The following is a 17294-nucleotide window of genomic DNA, read 5'->3' as shown; positions in this document are numbered from 1 at the left end:
CTGGAGCTCTGAGGATAATGCTGTAATTTTTTTCCACAATAGTAAAGGTACACATTTGCACTCAGAGACTGTCCCTTGAGAACAGTTCAGGACTTAATGGTGGTTCTTTCTGTTTCTCTGCTCTCTAGGAAATGAAATGTTTATTCCTTTTTGTCCACAGGGTTTATACAGAGGAAAAACACTCAGCTGTGAGCTGGGCATCTCTGAAGGTGTTTAGGGAGCAGTTGCGGGTTTGTTTGTTTCCTTTTGTTGTGGATAAGATTGTCCCTGGGGCTCACTACTAATGCTCTAAAATTGTGGAGAAATAGACTCATTTTTACCAAACCCTGTTGCTGCATATTTACAACCTGTTTATACTCGAGTTTCATTCCTCATCAGCCAGAGACAATGCTGACTTCATCCAGCATTGAGCACTGGCTAGAACATTGGACTGCAAGTACAGGTTTCCCAGTTCATGTTCTCATAGTTACATGAAACACTGGTAATAACATTGGGCCTGACCTGGCTCACACAGTTATTGCCGAGCAATAAAATGGATAAGAAGAACAGTGTATAACATCTTGAGTTAACTAGAAGAAAAGCAGTGCATACATGTAGAAGAAAAATACATAAATGAACATATCCTTCATTTCACAGATAGACACCCGTGACATGGATGATCGACTGAGAACTTGTTTAAGTGACCAGCAGAGTTTGGATCATGATGTGGTATGTTTCCTCACTGCTCCTCCAGATGAACAGACCAACCAACACATTGAAAATTGCATCCTGTTCCTATTTTATTAGCTGCATAGTTCTTTTTGCAGTGGAAGTTGTGAGGACATCATCAGACTATCAGTCAACTTACATCAGAATTGTCTAGTCCCACTTCAGTCCCAATCATGGCTTGGACGGGTTATCTTTTAGAACAAGTTCTGACAAGAAAACTCTGTGGTAAGGTCACCTTAGGGTAGCCATAGATGGGAAATCATTTGAAGACACACAACAATTGCATCCAAATATGAATTTAAACCTCCACAAAAGCCAATGCAGTAATAAAAACCAATTAATCTTAAAAGTGCTACCATGATTTCTTTCCTTTTTTGGGGCTTCCTCCCTTCCTATTTTTTGTATAGTACACTCATAATAATACTATTTTTTTTAAAAAAATGGGAATTCATTTTGCCACCATTGGAAAGTAAAGATATAGCACCTCATTATTTGGAAAAGTAATAGTAGCACTGTTAAATTTTTAATGCAGGCTCTCTATAGCAAGGGAACAGCCTGCCTGAGAACACGTACAGCACACTGATCGTATGGGACATGCAGCTGTTGTAAAGGAATCCTGCCATTCATTAGTACTCTTTTTGGTTTCTTTTGAATTCTCCCAGCTTTTGCTCACTCACCAGTTTGATAGCACAGGAAGCTGCTGTGCAGTGGTTTGTTCAAACAGCACCCACCCACCCCAATATCACTGGTAGATATGCGGTAGATGGCATTGAACAAGTTTATTCTGTTCCAACATTTGGACAAAATGAAGTTTTGGATCTTCCAGAAATTTGGATTTATTTTTCAATACTTACCATTGACCATTCTGGGTGGGATTGATAGGAGCTGTGTGACAAAACAGCTGTTGAAATACAAGTTCCCCACTGCTGGCCTCAAATAATAGAGCTCTCTCCTCATTTGAAGAATTCTCCAAATATTGGCTAGGATATTTCTTGCCTACTTTAGCATTGAGATTCCCTACTAAGCAATAAATAAAGCTTAAACAGTGATGCCAAACATGGGAGAGAACCTGATGTCCATGTTTTGTTTCTCTCTAGAAAGACATAGAGAAGAGGCTAAGCCTGTTTCCTTCCCCAGAGGAAATGAGCAACATGGTGCGCTGGGAGGTTCTTGAGGATGTCCTTGTGAAAGGCAAGAGGAGCCCAACTCCTGTAAGTGGGGTATCTCGGAGCTCATGGGGATGGCAGGGAACGATGTGTAGAATATTTTTGTTTAATTGTTCATTCTGTACTCCTTCTGCACAATGGAGTTTATCCCATGTAGCTCACAATCAAGAGTAATGTGGGTTATTCAGGTATCAAGACCTTGCCCTGTAGAAACATTTGAGTCCCATTATTGGGGAAAACAGGATATATTATATCCCTGAATGAATACACAATATAAAATTTAAAAAATAAAAATAAAAAGAGTAATGTTTCCAACTACAACTACATCACTGAAAGTGTGTATATATTCCTACATAGTCATGAGTACATACAAGCATTAGATGGTCAGAAAGGTCTCAGGGAGACCATGAAGTTGACCTTGGGCCCATCACTTTCTCTCACCCAGACCTAGTTCACAGAGCTGTTGGGTGGATGTCAAAAAAGATGAACTACAGGGAGCCTTCCATATTTGTGGGTTAGACTTCTGCAGATCTGATTATTATACTGTTCTCTGTAGGCATCTCTAGGTTATCCAATATGATTCAATGGTCAAATTCTAACAAAATTGACCACAGAGTCATGTATAGTCTTCCCACTTTGTCAGGAGTCTTTCCCCCCTAATCTCAGCAAATGTACTTGGAAAAAAGATGAAATATATATTAAATAAAAATAAATATCAGAATGTAGCACACACTCTTATATCTAATCCTTTTTATTTATTTATTTACGATATTTATACCCACCCTCACTCACCCCGAAGGAGACTCAGAGTGGCTTACAAGTTGTTTTCCTCTGGGATGTATGGAAATCATCATGAATATACAGCTAGTGGACTGTGATGCATATTCTGTCATCTTAGTGTTTCCGGAGTTTAAAGAATGGGGTTGACACTAATTTTCCAGGTTCTTTTGGCTTCTAAGTACAATTAGAGACTACTGATCAACCTCTTTGTTTTATTGATGTGCTGCGCATCTGGTTACAAAACTGAGACTAAAATGCAATGTTAAAATACAATGTGGTAATTAATGTACAATAAAAGCAGTAGGTGCAGCTTGAAAAAGTGCATCTTAATGATGCAACCTTTTCTTCCTAGCAGTGTAAATGTGAGAAAAGATCAGCAGAGATCTTTCTTTTTTTTAAAAAAAAGATATATATTAACATTGTGGTCTCTCTTTTGGCACTGAAACAGTGATAAGGTGTAAAGTGAGCATTGTGGGAACACAGTTCCAGAGATAGGATACCATGACCCTTTGGAGCCACTGTAGTAGGATTATGTATTTTCTACATAATTTTGTAATGCTTGCATAGTTATAAGAAAAAAATCTATTGTGAAATTTAGAAAAAAAGGGAAAAAGTCAAGGGAGAATTGCTTCCAATTTGCATACTAATTTGGACTAATCTCCAGACATTCAGATATATGTGTGCATATCCCTTCAAGTGTCCAGTCAACTTAGGACAACCCCATTAATTTCATAGTTTTTTATTAAACAAGGAATACTCAAGACGTGGTTTTCTCTGGATGGGGTAGTTTGTATTCCATATGAGAGGCCTGCGTCAAAGTGTAACTGGTAAGAGATTAGTATGGAATGTTTGCCTCTTAATCTCCTTGTATCTAACCTCCTTCCCTGCAAATTCATGCTTTTCATTTTTCTGTCACTCAACTCATTTCCCTTTTGTTTATTTCTAGGAGACAAGCCCAGTCTTGCGTTCTCCAACTGGCTCTACCTCCCCGCCAGAAGGCAGAGCCCCTGGATCTCCAGGATCACAGCCTGGGGCCCAGAGAAGAGAAGGAACACCAGGCGCACAAGCTGGTTTACCAGGGGCCCCAGGGGCCCCAAGAGGACCAGGTGTCCCCGGAGCCCAACCTGGAGCCCAGCCAGGCATTGCTGGAGCCCAACCAGGAGCTGCTTATCCTGGGGGCCAACCAGGAGCAGTCCCTGGGGCTTATCCAGGCTACGTGGGAGCACCAGGGGCCCAGGCAGTTTATCCTGGAGGCCAGCTTGCAGGTCCGGGAGCACAGGCAGCATTTCCTGGAGGTCAGCCTGCAGGTCCGGGAGCACAGGCAGCATTTCCTGGAGGTCAGCCTGCAGGTCCTGGGGTTCAGCCTGGGGCCTATCCAGGAGTACCTGGAACCCAAGTGCCTTATCCTGGGGCTCAGCCTGGAGTTTTTGGGGCTCAGCCTGGAGTTCTCGGGGCTCAGCCTGGTGCCCCTGGTGCCCAGCCTGGTGCCCCTGGGGCTCAACCCGGAGCTCCAGGGGCTCAACCTGGGGCTCCTGGAGCCCAACCTACCTACCCTGGAGCTCCTGGAGCCTATCCTGGGGCACCTGGAGCCTATCCTGGAGCTCCAGGAAGTTATGTGGTTTATCCTGGGGCACCTGGAACCTACCCTGGAGCTCCAGGTGGACAAGCAGCCTATCCTGGGGCACCTGGAGCTTATCCTGGGGCCCAGCCAGCCTATCCTGGGGCACCTGGAGCTTATCCTGGGGCCCAGCCAGCCTATCCTGGGGCTCCTGGAGCTCAAGCAGTATATCCTGGAGCCCAGCCTGGAGTTCCTGGGGCCGAAGCAGCTTATCCTGGGGCACCAGGGGCCCAAGCAGCTTATCCTGGGGCACCAGGGGCACAAGCAGCTTATCCTGGGGCACCTGGGGCACAAGCAGCTTATCCTGGGGCACCTGGAGCCCAAGCAGCTTATCCCGGGGCACCTGGGGCTCAAGGAGCTTATCCTGGAGCCCAAGCAGCTTATCCCGGGGCACCTGGAGCCCAAGCTGCTTATCCTGGGGCACCTGGAGCCCAAGCTGCTTATCCTGGGGCACCTGGGGCTCAAGGAGCTTATCCTGGAGCTCAACCTGGGGCCCATGCAGCTTATCCTGGGGCACCTGGAGCACAACCTGGGGCCCATGCAGCCCAAGCAGCTTATCCTGGAGCTCAGCCTGGGGTTCCTGGGGCAGAAGGATCTTACCCGGGAGACCAACCTGGGGCTCCTGGGGCCCATGCACCCTATCCAGGGGCCCCGGGAGCTGAAGTTGCCTATCCTGGAGGTCCTGGGGTTCAGCCTGGAGAACCTGGAGCTGGGCCCACCTATCCTGGAAGTCCTGAGACTGAGCAAGGTGTTCCTGGAGCCCAAGGAGTATATCCTGGGGCTGACGCTGGGGTTCCTGGGGCACTCGTCCCTCCTGCTTTTTATCCTGGAGCCCAGCCTGGACCCCCAGGTGCCCAGCCTGGTTTTTTTGGTCAGCCTGCCATTTATCCTTCTGGATATCAGCCTGGTGAAGTTGGAATATCACCTGTAGGGGGTCAGCTTGCTGTGCCACCAGCACCCACTCTTGGTGTTACACCCCCAACATCTCCAGTATTGCCTTCCCTGACCCCTGTGCAGTACTCTGAGTCTCCCTCCTCGGGGTCCACTTTGGCCCCAGCCCGCTATGCTGAGACGGTGGATGCCTTGCGTGCCCTTGCGCAACTGACAGAACTCTATTATGCTCTGAGGGACCAGATCAACATGCTGGATCAGTACAAGTGTGGCCATGCAGATCTCCGCAGGCTGCAAGATTTCCTCACTGATGCAGGTAGGACTTAACGGGTGTACTAGCAGGGCTTGAAAATGATTGCATTTTTTTGGAGATCAGTCATAGAATCATAGAGTTGGAAGAGACCTCGTGGGCCATCCAGTCCAACCCGCTGCCAAGAAGCAGGAAAATTGCATTCAAAACACCCCTGACAGATGGTCATCCTTTCATTTAAAACATGTTGTCCCTTCTCCTTCATTCTGGCTGTTAGGAAAACTGAGCTGTTGGGCTCAAAAATAACCCTCGCTTAGAGTAATTCCACCGAAATATAGCAGAGTACAAGAAGTAAACTCCATAACCAGAAGAAGTGCAGAGAAGGAATAGCCTTTTAACCTTTAGGATGGCTAAGGATTGCAGAGTCAATCTTTAGGTTCAAGAGATTTATTAAAGTAAAAAAGAAAAACATTCTTGATAGAAAAATCTTGGAGCTGACTAACTTATTAAATCTCATCTTCTAAAAGATGTGGAAGGTTAAAAAAAAGTCCATGTAGCTACATTTTTGCCTATGGAGAGGCCAAGTTTGTCCTCACAGGGAGAAAGAAAGCAGAAGGAACTAACAATGGAGACTGTGTGGCCTTCCCAGGGAAGATTGGTCTAAAGAAGTTCACACTCTCTTGATATACTGTATTTCATCACATAATAGTCGCACGTTTTGAAACTGTTATGCAATGGCAACTATTATGTATTGAAAAAGCTCCCCTTGAGACCCTTTTTTCTCTGTATAATAGTCCCTTTAAGAGTTCAGCTGCACCCTCAAAACATCGTGTAGAGGGGATAGGTGAATGGGCGGGCAGGTGAACTCATCTGCCCCCTTTCCTAGGTGCTGTACCAAGGGCAGTCGCACCCTTAATCCACTCACCTGGGAGAGTGAACTAAGGGTGCGGCTATTATGCAGGGATGAGCAAAATACCAATTTTGCCTTCCCTAAAAGGGATGGCAACTATTATGTGATGAAATAAGGGTAGTTATTTGGGCATTGCTATATTTCAGAGCTTTCCAAACATTACATTTTGGTGACACCCTTTTTAGACATGCATCATTTTGTGACATAGTAACTCAGTTTTACTAACAAACTGGAGGTTAAAACAACCCCTTATAAGAGATACAGATACATACACAAATTGTTATAACAAAATGTATGGGGATACAACATATCTCATTAAAATCTTTCATTTACATATTTTAAAATATATGATTTATTGTTTATTTCACAGACTCAGAGTTTTCTCATTATGTTTGCGTAACACACCTACACACTGCAGCCAACACACTAACATATGACACACAGTTTTGGAAAGCTCTGCTGTATTTTGTGCCTTGTTGTCGCATCTGCATCCTTTTGGGAGACATTTGCACCAAATTCCTACACTTTCACTGGGGCACCTCCTGAAGGTTTTCTAAAGTGAGGCAGAATTTGCTGACACGTCAGACAGATCTCAATCAAGACTTTGCACATTAAGTGGGAAGGGAAAGAGTATCATGGCATGGGGAATCGATGACTAGAAACCTGAACAGGAGGATGTAATGTACCATATTTTATTGCATGTCCTATCTGAACATACTAAGCGTAAGCCTAGTCTATTGACAAGTCTCTTTCTTTTACCTTGGTTAGTTTTTAAGAATATTGCCATCATACCACCTGACCTTCCAGAAAAGCTTGCTACAATCAAGGCCATGGAAGAAGAGATGAAAACAGAGAAAGAGAAGGTGAGAGGTTGGAGCAGCATGCTCACTAGTTGTTACAGCCAGCTTTCTCAGAGGTGATTTGCTCAACTTCATAGGTACCATGTGGAAACCATTCTTACATTTCCCTAAGCTATTTCTAATAGCTACATGTTTGCTTTGCTTTGCTACAACCTATTTCAGTGATTCCTGGATTCATGTTTTAACATTCACTCCTGTATTTACATTTACATTCATTTCTATTCTGACCAAGCTATTACTTCCAAAAGGCCCTTCAAGCAAAGTATCAACAAATCTTGGTCCTTTCCTTCTACCTACCCCTGCCCTCCAACATCCCCCATTTCTCCATTCATTTCTCCATATATTTCTTCCATTTCTTTTAAGATTACTGAAAGTTTTGGCAGAAGAGCCATTAAGTTCATCACACATGTTTTGCGGGTTTTTGCCTCCTGGCGATTGAGTGTGGAAGGGGGTTACACCCTCCCCCTTGGGAGAGAGGTAGCTAATCATAAAAAAAAAAAGAGAGGAGATACAAAGCAGTATGTAAATTACGGCCTTATAGCCTCTTCCTTATAGCTAGCAAAACAAAAGGTGCTCGGTGCATTAAATCTCTCTTCGCTTCTGCCTCACTTACAATCATAGTTAAGATTGGGGGTGAGACAACAGAAAATCTGCCCATAGGAAGGGAAATTCACTCCTGTAAGAGTCATCATGGAGAAAAGGTGTCTCCACTGATCAATCCTTGTTTCCACAACTACACTTTAAAAACGTACCTGTTCCAACTTACATACAAATTCAACCTGAAAACAAAACCTAAATTATTTGTAACCTGGGAACTGCCTGTATTTGGTCTGGAAGTGGTGAGGACGCCTGGAAGAAGGATCCAACCACATTTTGAAATGCTCAAGTTCCTCATCCCTATTTCAGAGCTAAGTTCAACTCTAGACTGATATAAGTAAAAGTAGAGATAATATCTCAGTTAAAAAAGCATATATGATTCAGGGTTTAATAGAAAAATTAGTACAGAAGCAAAAAATTATATGGAAAGTACAGCAAAAGGTTCCCAAACCGCAAAAAAGAGTACCAGTTAAACATGTTGCAGTAAAGCTTTTAGTTTAAAATGGCAATCTGCATGTGTTACATGAAACAATTTGGTCGAATAAGCATTTGCTTAAATAAATGAAAACATTTGAACCTTGAATGTATCCAGAGATGACTTTTTCTTTCACCAGCCTCCAATTTTGTTATGATTTTCATTTTAGTGGCCAAACTTATAGATCTTTGGCTTTTTAAAGCAGGCTTAGGTGTAGCTGGCCAGGCAGGCTTGTCTCCTTCCTCTCAGTTTTGCAGTCTATGTGTGCAAAACAGCACATAAATGGCTAAAAAAGGCAATGAGATTTGGGCCTGCATAAATAGCAGTCTAGTGTCTAGATCCAGGGAAGTCATGCTACCCCTCTATTCTGCCTTGGTCAGACCACATCTGGAATACTGTGTCCAGTTCTGGGCACCGCAGTTGAAGGGAGATGTTGAGAAGCTGGAATGTGTACAGAGGAGGGCTACTAAAATGATCAAGGGTCTAGAGAACAAGCCCTGTGAGGAGCGGCTTGAAGAGCTGGGCATGTTTAGCCTTCAGAAGAGAAGGCTGAGAGGAGACATGATGAGGGCCATATATAAATATGTGAGGGGAAGTCATAGGGAGGAGGGAGCAAGCTTGTTTTCTGCTTCCCTGGAGACTAGGACACGAAACAATGGCTTCAAACTTCAGGAAAGGAGATTCCACCTGAACGTTAGGAAGGACCTCCTGATTGTGAGAGCTGCTCAGCAGTGGAGCTCTCTACCCCCAAGTGTGGTGGAGGCTCCTTCTTTGGAGGCTTTTAAACAGAGGCTGGATGGCCATCTGTCTGGGGTGCTTTGAATGTGATTTTCCTGCTTTTTGGCAGGGGGTTGGACTGGATGGCCCATGAGGTCTCTTCCAACTCTATGAGTCTATGACTATGAATCAGTGATTCTGTAGGTAGCTATTGTTACCTTGCCTACTGCAGCTATATGTTAGATATCAAATGTAGCTGCAGTAGGATTGGCTTGAGTAGAATCCTGCGCTCTCTCAATTTAAACTTTCTTGGCTTTACTTACTGCAGCCATGCTGCTGCAATCCAACATTGGAAATCTATGTTTATTTAGCCCTCCTTAACCATCCTCTCAATGGTGATGCTGCTAAAAGACTTCCAGCTAGACAGAGAATAGAGAAAATGAATGCTAGGCAGGTGCAAAAAGATTTTTAAGAAGTTTTTTTTGTTTGGGACATTGTTAAGTAAGGCATGTCAGTAGTACTCAGGATGTATTATTTTGAAGAAAATAGCCATTTTCTGTAGGAAGTTGGTATGGGCTTCTTTACTTCTAAGGAATTCCATTTTGGAAAGTTTGAGTACGTTCACCAAAGGCAATCATGCATAATTAGTTTCCCCCCAATTATGTTTCTAGTTAAGGAAGATTGAAAATGTACTTGAAGGAGAACTGACAGGACCCGACGCAGAAGATAAGATGGAGGCAGCTGGTCATATCAACATGCAGATAGGTTATCTCAGGTAAACAGTAGTAGTAATTTTATTGATTAGCCCTTAGGCCATATCACAATAAGAAACAGAACAACAAGGCCTGACAAGACCTGATCACACTCCACGTAGTAAGTTAAAATAAAACACTTATAACAATACAGTAAATAAATATGATAAGACATGATAAAACGGATAAACTGATCAAGCTGAGTATATACATCATATTTCATTATCACCCCTACAATTTATCTCAGGTAAACAAAACAACGTGACCCATGAGACTAGAGAAAGCCACTGATTGGCAAATCTCACATACCTTTAGATTTAACCAGTTAGTACATAGATGGTTGTTTTTGATGTGACAGGCCCCATCAAAACCAACACTGCATGCACTTTGTATGGAATTATTATGTTTCCACAATCAAGAAATTGCAAAACTTTAGAGATAATGGCTATATTAGATGGCAGTTATAACTTGATGAAATATAATGTCTATTCTTTTGCTGTGTAACTGACCTCTTACCTGTGTGTTCAGGTGTGTATACTCCACAGAGCAGTACCATTAACCAAGCACAAGCCACAATTTGACTGTAGACAAGGGTTGGCTCACACATGAATCTAGGCATCATCCAGCCCATTTGTAGATCAATGAACCCAACAATCCAGCTTGGTGCCAGATCCTTAAGGATGCCACGAGAGGCACCTCCTTGGTCATCCCAGGTGATGTCTCTCTGCCATCATCAGGTGTGTGGCAAGTTCCTACTCCCTATTGGCCTTTGTAAGCCACATCGAGTCCTTCGGGAGATGTTAGCAGGGTACAAATAAAGATAATAATAATAATAATAATAATAATAATAATAATAATAATAAATAATACTGGGCAATACCACTCCTACCACACACCTCAGTCCCCTGATGGTACTCTACACCACCAGTGCCTAGGATACACTAGTGCTCAACTGCTCCCACAGAGTTGTGATGGAATAATATACAGTAACCACTAAAATATGAGGAAGGTGAGTGGGATGAAGTTTGGCATGAACTGGCAAGGAGCTCACCTGAGGTCTACTAAAATCATCCAGCTGGAGTGGAAACTGCATCCAGACCACTCTGACTGGGTGGGTGGATAGTCTACCAGCCAATGGCCGTGCAGCAGGCAGCTAAAACCCCATTGGCTGGCAACAGCCCTACCATACACATTTGTCCCATGAGTAAGAAATTTCCCTTCCCTGTTATAAGAGCTTTCTTCCAGATAGCATAATGTCTGCATGGAGAAGGAAGTAGGTTACAGAGTCAGCCCAAGTCTAAAACTGAGGCCTTGATGAAGTGAGTACTGGAGAACCTTTTCTAGTGAGAGAAAGTCTGGAGTGGCTTAGGGATGCCTTTTTCCTAGTTACACATTCTTCCTATTCAGAGACTCAGAATACATGATGCTGGAAGGTTCTGGATACCATCTGAGGAGCTCAGGAACATGTGGCAAGTCCTTTAGGTTCCCTAATGAGCAGGTTGAAACATAAATGAAAGACAGAGAAGAGGATGTGAATACCATGTACCTGGAAAAGATGAATAAGCTGAGCCCTGTTCAGATTCTCAGCTGAATATGTGTAGGACTAGCATTGGGAACCGGGATATGCCTATGGACATAAGATCTGCCCTCCTGTTCCTGAGCACTCAGAAGTTTGTCTTAAGTGCATTGACTGCAAAAGGACTTGCCACATTTGCAACTGTATAGGCAGTTACAGAAATCCAACTTACAAATGACTCATAGTTAAGAACCAGGGTGAGACAACAGAAAAAAGATAAATCTACCCCTTGGAAGAGAAATTCACTCCTGAAAGAGATATCATGGGGAAAAGGTGTCTCCACTGAAGCTTTCTCATCAATCCTTATTTCCACAACAAGCCAATATTTTTCAAAATCCAATTGTCACAGGGACAGAAAGTGAAGGGGAATCTTCTGAACAAGGGCACAGACAGCAAAACATACCATAGGAGAGTTAACCCTTCTCTATGCTACCCAAATAATTCTCATTCATATATATATATATATATATATATATATATATATATATATATGGCTGGAGTTACATTTAAAAATGTACCTGTTCTGACTTACAGACAAATTTGACTTAAGAACAAACCTACAAAACTTATCTTGTTCGTAACTTGGGGACTACCTGTATACAGTTCTAGAGTTCCCATGATCAAGAACTCCGCTTAGATTAGGTTTTCACTCAGGGAAGCTTTGTAACCATATTCAGCCTTCAATGGGGTTTCTAATTTTTGGAGCACTATAATTGCCAAACATGCTGAGAGAGCCTTTTTCAGATCTTTGTGTTCAATGTACAAATGTTTTATCCAGGCCGGTGCAGGATCTTGTAGGTATTTGGTCTCACATAGTCATGCCATTTCTGTAGAAAGAATTATTTAATTGACCTTTGGGGGATTTAGCATTGCCATGAGCAGAGTTGCTCAACAAATATGGCTAAGCAAACCATTAGTTAAAGCAGGGGAACCCTAGGAAATTGGGCCAAAAAACTTGGTGTCGATCAGTGTGTCAGTAAGCTTCCTCCAAAACTGCATCTGGGGTATATGTGCATGCGGTGGTTTTCTTCAATGCACAATGAATATACTGCAGGATTACTTCCGTTTTGCTATTTGGCAATGCATGATCCTTCTCTGTTGTTGGCTTTGTGGGACAGAGCTACAGTGCAGGACATAGAGAAAGAACTCAAAGAGCTGAGAAACAAGCAAGAAGCAGGGAAGCAGTCGTTGGAGCAGTCAGTGACCGACAATGCTGTTTATCTCCAGGAACAGGTCAGCAAGTGAAATCAGGATAAGAAATGATAATGTGGCTTCCCTTGGCTGTGGGACCTGTGGAAGTGCTCTGAATAAGACTCCCAGGTCTTGTTGCAGACTGTTCTTATTATGAGTGGGCTGTGGAAGTTTCTGCCTCACACATTTTCTCAGTAATGCACATTACAGTGAACATTGGTGCTTTCTGTATGTATTGATGTAACATATGTATGAGTAACCTGTGGCCCTCCAGAAATTGCTAGACTACATCTTCCATCTGCCCTGGCAACATAGCCAATGGTGAAGAATGATCAGAGTGGAAATCCAATAATGTTTGGAGAACCACATGTTGTTCAGCCTTGATTTATGGTATTTAGGAGTTTCCTTCATTTAAAATCTAAAATCAAATCAATCCTTCCAGAATAGATTGGAGTTGGTGAGTTTCAGGGCACCACAATTTAAGGGAGATGTTGATAAGCTCCAGAGGAAAGCAACTAAAATGATCAAGAGTCTAGAAAACACGCCCTATGAGGAGAGGCTTAAAGAGCTGGGTATATTTAACCTGCAGAAGAGAAGGCTGAGAGGGGACATGATAGCCATGTATAAATATAAATGTATAAATATGTGAGGGGAAGTCATAGGGAGGAGGAAGGAAGGAAGCTTGTTTTCTGCTGCTCTGGAGACTAGGACACGGGGCAATGGTTTCAAACCACAAGAAAGGAGATTCCACCTGAACATTAGGAAGAACTTCCTAACTGTGAGAGCCGTTAAGCAGTGGAACTTTCTGCCTCAGAGTGGGGTGGAAGCTCCTTCTTTGGAGACTTTTAAACAGAGGCTGGATAGCCATCTGTCAGGGGTACTTTGAATGTGATTTGAAGGCTGGCCACAGCAACGCATGGTGGGTACAGCTAGTGAAGGATAAATTAAAACTTTCTCTTTGTAGTCCTAACCCCACAAAAATGCCCTTTTGAAGATGCTATTTGCCCTATGGACCACGGGGTAGGGAGAAATGTCCCAGTGTACATATTTTCAGTGTACTTATGATTTATAGAAGCTAAATCTACATGATAGTTTCACATAGCATAAGATCATTTGATCAAGAAGATTTACATAATCCTGGTTTTACCATTTGGTAGTTGATGCAGTGTGAGGACACAACTGAGATTCTCAGTATTACATGTTGTAGGTTATTCCATGCAATGTTTCTCCAGTTAGACATCTTGAGATTCTGTCTGCCTTTCAATCAAGGGGCAGCTGAGATATACAATCTCAAGAGCAAAGGCAGGCTGATTGTACTGATGTCATTTTAGACCTTCAAAAACTACAACTCCACAATCCTTCCTGCTAATGCACATACTGGGTAAGGGGTTTGGAGAGTTGTAGTCTGGGAAAAAGCTTTTCTTGGTTCTTTAGAAGTAAAAGAACCATGGTCTGTCCCACCTGCTAAAGTCAAACTTTGCCTTCTCTCCCTTGCTTGCTGCCTGCAGTTAGACAAACTTAGGTCTGTCATGGAGAACATGATGTCGTCTTCGTCCACCTTGCTGTCCATGACCATGCCCCCGACCCCTGAGCCTGGACTGGGGACGCATATCCAGCAGGGAACATGCGCTGCTTGCAGCTTAGATGTCAGTGAGAAGGTTAGCCAGCTGTTCAAGCGCTATGAACAGCTGCAGGACTCCATCAACAACTTCATGTTGAGACAGGCAGAAGGCAGGATGAAGAAACCCAAGCACCGACAGGTAATGCTTGGATCAGCAGCCTGGCTCAGGTGGTTGACCTGGAGATGTTTGTGAGGTGGCTGTGAGCAAGCAGGAGGGGTGGGCATTCAGACCAGTTAGACCTTTGTCCCAAATGAAGAAGGCTCATTTGGGACAAAGGTAGAGCAATTTAGTTCTTTATTGCTGGTTCTGAATGGAGTCAGCTGTCCAGGGGTTGAGAAGGATTCCTACCCCACCTGGACAGGTTGGGCATTAAACATGTGACTTCTGGCACATATGTTCTGCCATTTTGGGTGTTGCTTAATGCTACGTGGAGGTTTGCACCTTCTCTATGCTGTGTCTTTCTTCCCAATAACATTTGGGGATGTTCATGGACATAATCAATTTGCTATTGGCAGAAGAAGGACTGTACTTTCTGTGGTGTTTGAGGTGATCTGAGATTTCCCTCTCTTTTGAGTAGTTTGAAAGTCATGTTCTGTGTAATGGGGTTATCAAATGGGACAAATGCTAAATGATATTTGCTTCTTGTTGTCTGCTGACCAAGATACAGTGTCTTATTCTTATGAACAGATGGTCATGATTTTTTAATTAAAACTTTCAAAAGCTTTCACCGGGAGCCTCTGGTGGCCCGGGGTTAAACCACTGAGCTGCTGACTGAAAGGTCGCAGGTTCGAATCCAGGGAGCAGTGTGAGCTCCTGCTATTAGCCCCAGCTTCTGCCAACCTAGCAGTTCAAAAACATGCAAATGTGAGTAGATCAATAGGTACTGCTCTGGCAGGAAGGTAACAGTGTTCCATGCACTCATGCCAGCCACATGATCTTGGAGGTGTCTACCGACAACGCTGGCTCTTTGGCTTAGAAGTGGAGATGATCACCAATCCCCAGAGTCAGGCACGCCTGGACTTAATGTCAGGAGAAAAACTTTACCTTTACTAACCTTCACAAACTAGTGCCTTCTAGAAATGTTGACGTACAGTTCATATAATCTCCTAGCACATCATACTTTATTGAAAATGTTGGGAGTTATTCAAAACATTTGCAAGACACTAGGTTGGGAAAAGCTATTATATTCGAATAATGGTTCAAGTACTCATCAAGTCTGCCTAGCCCTCATCTTTTGGTAGGATCTCCAGCACTTTATTCCCAGTTTTTGTTCTTTACTGTTCTCTCTAACAAGGTGCCAGTATCTGCTGCTGCTTTCTATGTTGAAATGGCACTATAGTGGCATCTTGGGGCAGAAAAGAAACACTGCAACATCAGTGACATGGGCATGGAAAATGCAAATGTATTCCACTTAGAGTCGGAACATGTAAAATAAGAATGTATAGATATTTGCTTCCAAGTGCAAGCCACATACATGGCAGCTCTGATCACAGATCAATAAAAAATGGATTTTACAAAAATAAAGGAAAATGCATCTGAATTCAGGCATCAGTCAGAAAACAACTTCTGAACAAAATAAATGACAGGCAGAAATGTATTTTTATTTGAGTAAGTTTGATCAAATTGATGCTGGGCCCTTTGAATGTTTCTGAATCCCGTGTTACTGGGATATGTGTTACAAGAGCTTGAACTTCACATGCTCTGAGCATCCGAGGGAGGCAAGGGCAGACGGCCTTTGAACAAAATGTGCCAAGAAAACTCTATGATAGGTTTGCCTTAGGGTCAACATAAGTTGGAACTGACTTGATAGCACACAGGAACAGTTCTACAGCAAGGTATACATTTCTGTAGGAAGGACTGATGACATTAGTCCACACCTCCATCATCTAGTCTTTTATATTCACCAGCAAAACAAACCTTAACTCCCATGAGAACAGAATAATGCCTTCCTTATGAGCAGCAGAGATGTTGCTACACAGTTTAGACCAGGACTCCCCAACCCAGTATCTTCCAGATACGTTGGATTGCAAATCCCATTATTCCCTGCTTTTGGACTGGTGTTCAGCATAAGGTGTCCTAGGATGCAGATTCACTGGGAGTTTTCCATTGAAGTTAATGACTGTTTTATATTGACATGTTTTTTGCTTATTCGTTTAGAGAACAGTGTTTTGATTTGTTCTTGAAGGGTTGGTGTTTCTTCCTTTACAACAGAAGCAGGTTTGAGGGTTGGTAGAACCATATCTCTTTCAATACTGGCCTTCATTAACTTACTGTCTTCACCTTCAGGATGAGGAAATGCTGAGCCAGATCCAAAACACCATCCTGCAAGTTCAGGAAGACTGCGAGAAGCTGAATGCCACTACAGGCAACCTCATAGAAGACCATCGCCAAAAGCAGAAGGAGATCGGTGTAGGTGGCCTTGGGGCAGGTTTCGTGAGTGGAGGGAAAGGGGGGAAGAGAGGTGGGCATTGCTGGATGCCACCAGGAGTGTGTTGGATTGTACTGCTAAAATGTAGCAGTGAAGTAATAAACAGAAGAGTTGCAGTTATGAGTTTCTGTTCAAACTGTGGATCATACCCAGCTATTACAATGAGCAGTGCCAGTGGATTGCCTTATAAATGTAACTCACCAAGCTCTGTTTTGCCAGTTGATCTGTTTGTTGTGGGAGGAGATATTTTTCTTTCCAAAGCTCACCCTTTATGGGTGAAGAAGCTTTAGGAAAAATCATCAAATGGCTAATGAATAGGAGGCACAGGTATAAAACTGAAAGAGAGATGTAGTGTTAAGATTTGTGTGTGTGTGTGTGTCAGTGTCAGGAACATCTTGAGAAACTGCAAATCGCTTCTGGTGTGAGAGAATTGGTCATCTGCAAGGACGTTGCCTAGGGGGTGCCCAGAGAGGAGGGATGTTGATGACCTAATTTCCCCGGGGAGTGAATTCCATAGGGGAGGGGCCACCACTGAGAAGATCATGTCCCTCGTCCCTACCGGTCTCACTTGTGATAGAGGCGGGCCGAGAGCAGAGCCTCCCCAGAAGATCTCAAACTCTGAGGTGGGACATAGAAGGAGATACGTTCGGACAGGTACGCTGGGCCGGAGACGTATAGGGTTTTATAGGTCAAAACCAGCACTCCCTGCATGGGGAGCTGGAGCTGACAGAGGGAGCTCATCCGCACTCTCCC

General features: G+C 43.4%; 1 protein-coding gene across 3 annotated transcripts in view; it reads left to right on the top strand.

Moving 5' to 3' along the window:
- QRICH2 (glutamine rich 2) overlaps positions 1-17294 on the top strand; it is a 53958-nt gene that overhangs the window by 10578 nt on the left and 26086 nt on the right. For all 3 annotated transcript variants that reach the window (XM_060764617.2, XM_060764618.2, XM_060764615.2), the window contains exons 3-10: positions 637-708; positions 1806-1919; positions 3601-5479; positions 7092-7186; positions 9644-9747; positions 12419-12533; positions 14000-14251; positions 16400-16522. In XM_060764617.2, the coding sequence (XP_060620600.2) occupies positions 637-708; positions 1806-1919; positions 3601-5479; positions 7092-7186; positions 9644-9747; positions 12419-12533; positions 14000-14251; positions 16400-16522 (2754 nt within the window). The remainder of the gene's footprint in view (positions 1-636; positions 709-1805; positions 1920-3600; positions 5480-7091; positions 7187-9643; positions 9748-12418; positions 12534-13999; positions 14252-16399; positions 16523-17294) is intronic.

Source organism: Anolis sagrei, chromosome 2, assembly GCF_037176765.1.
Source record: "Anolis sagrei isolate rAnoSag1 chromosome 2, rAnoSag1.mat, whole genome shotgun sequence".
Lineage (NCBI taxonomy): Eukaryota > Metazoa > Chordata > Lepidosauria > Squamata > Dactyloidae > Anolis > Anolis sagrei.
The sequence above is the reverse complement of the archived record's forward strand: the minus strand, read 5'-3'. Positions and strand labels throughout refer to the sequence as shown.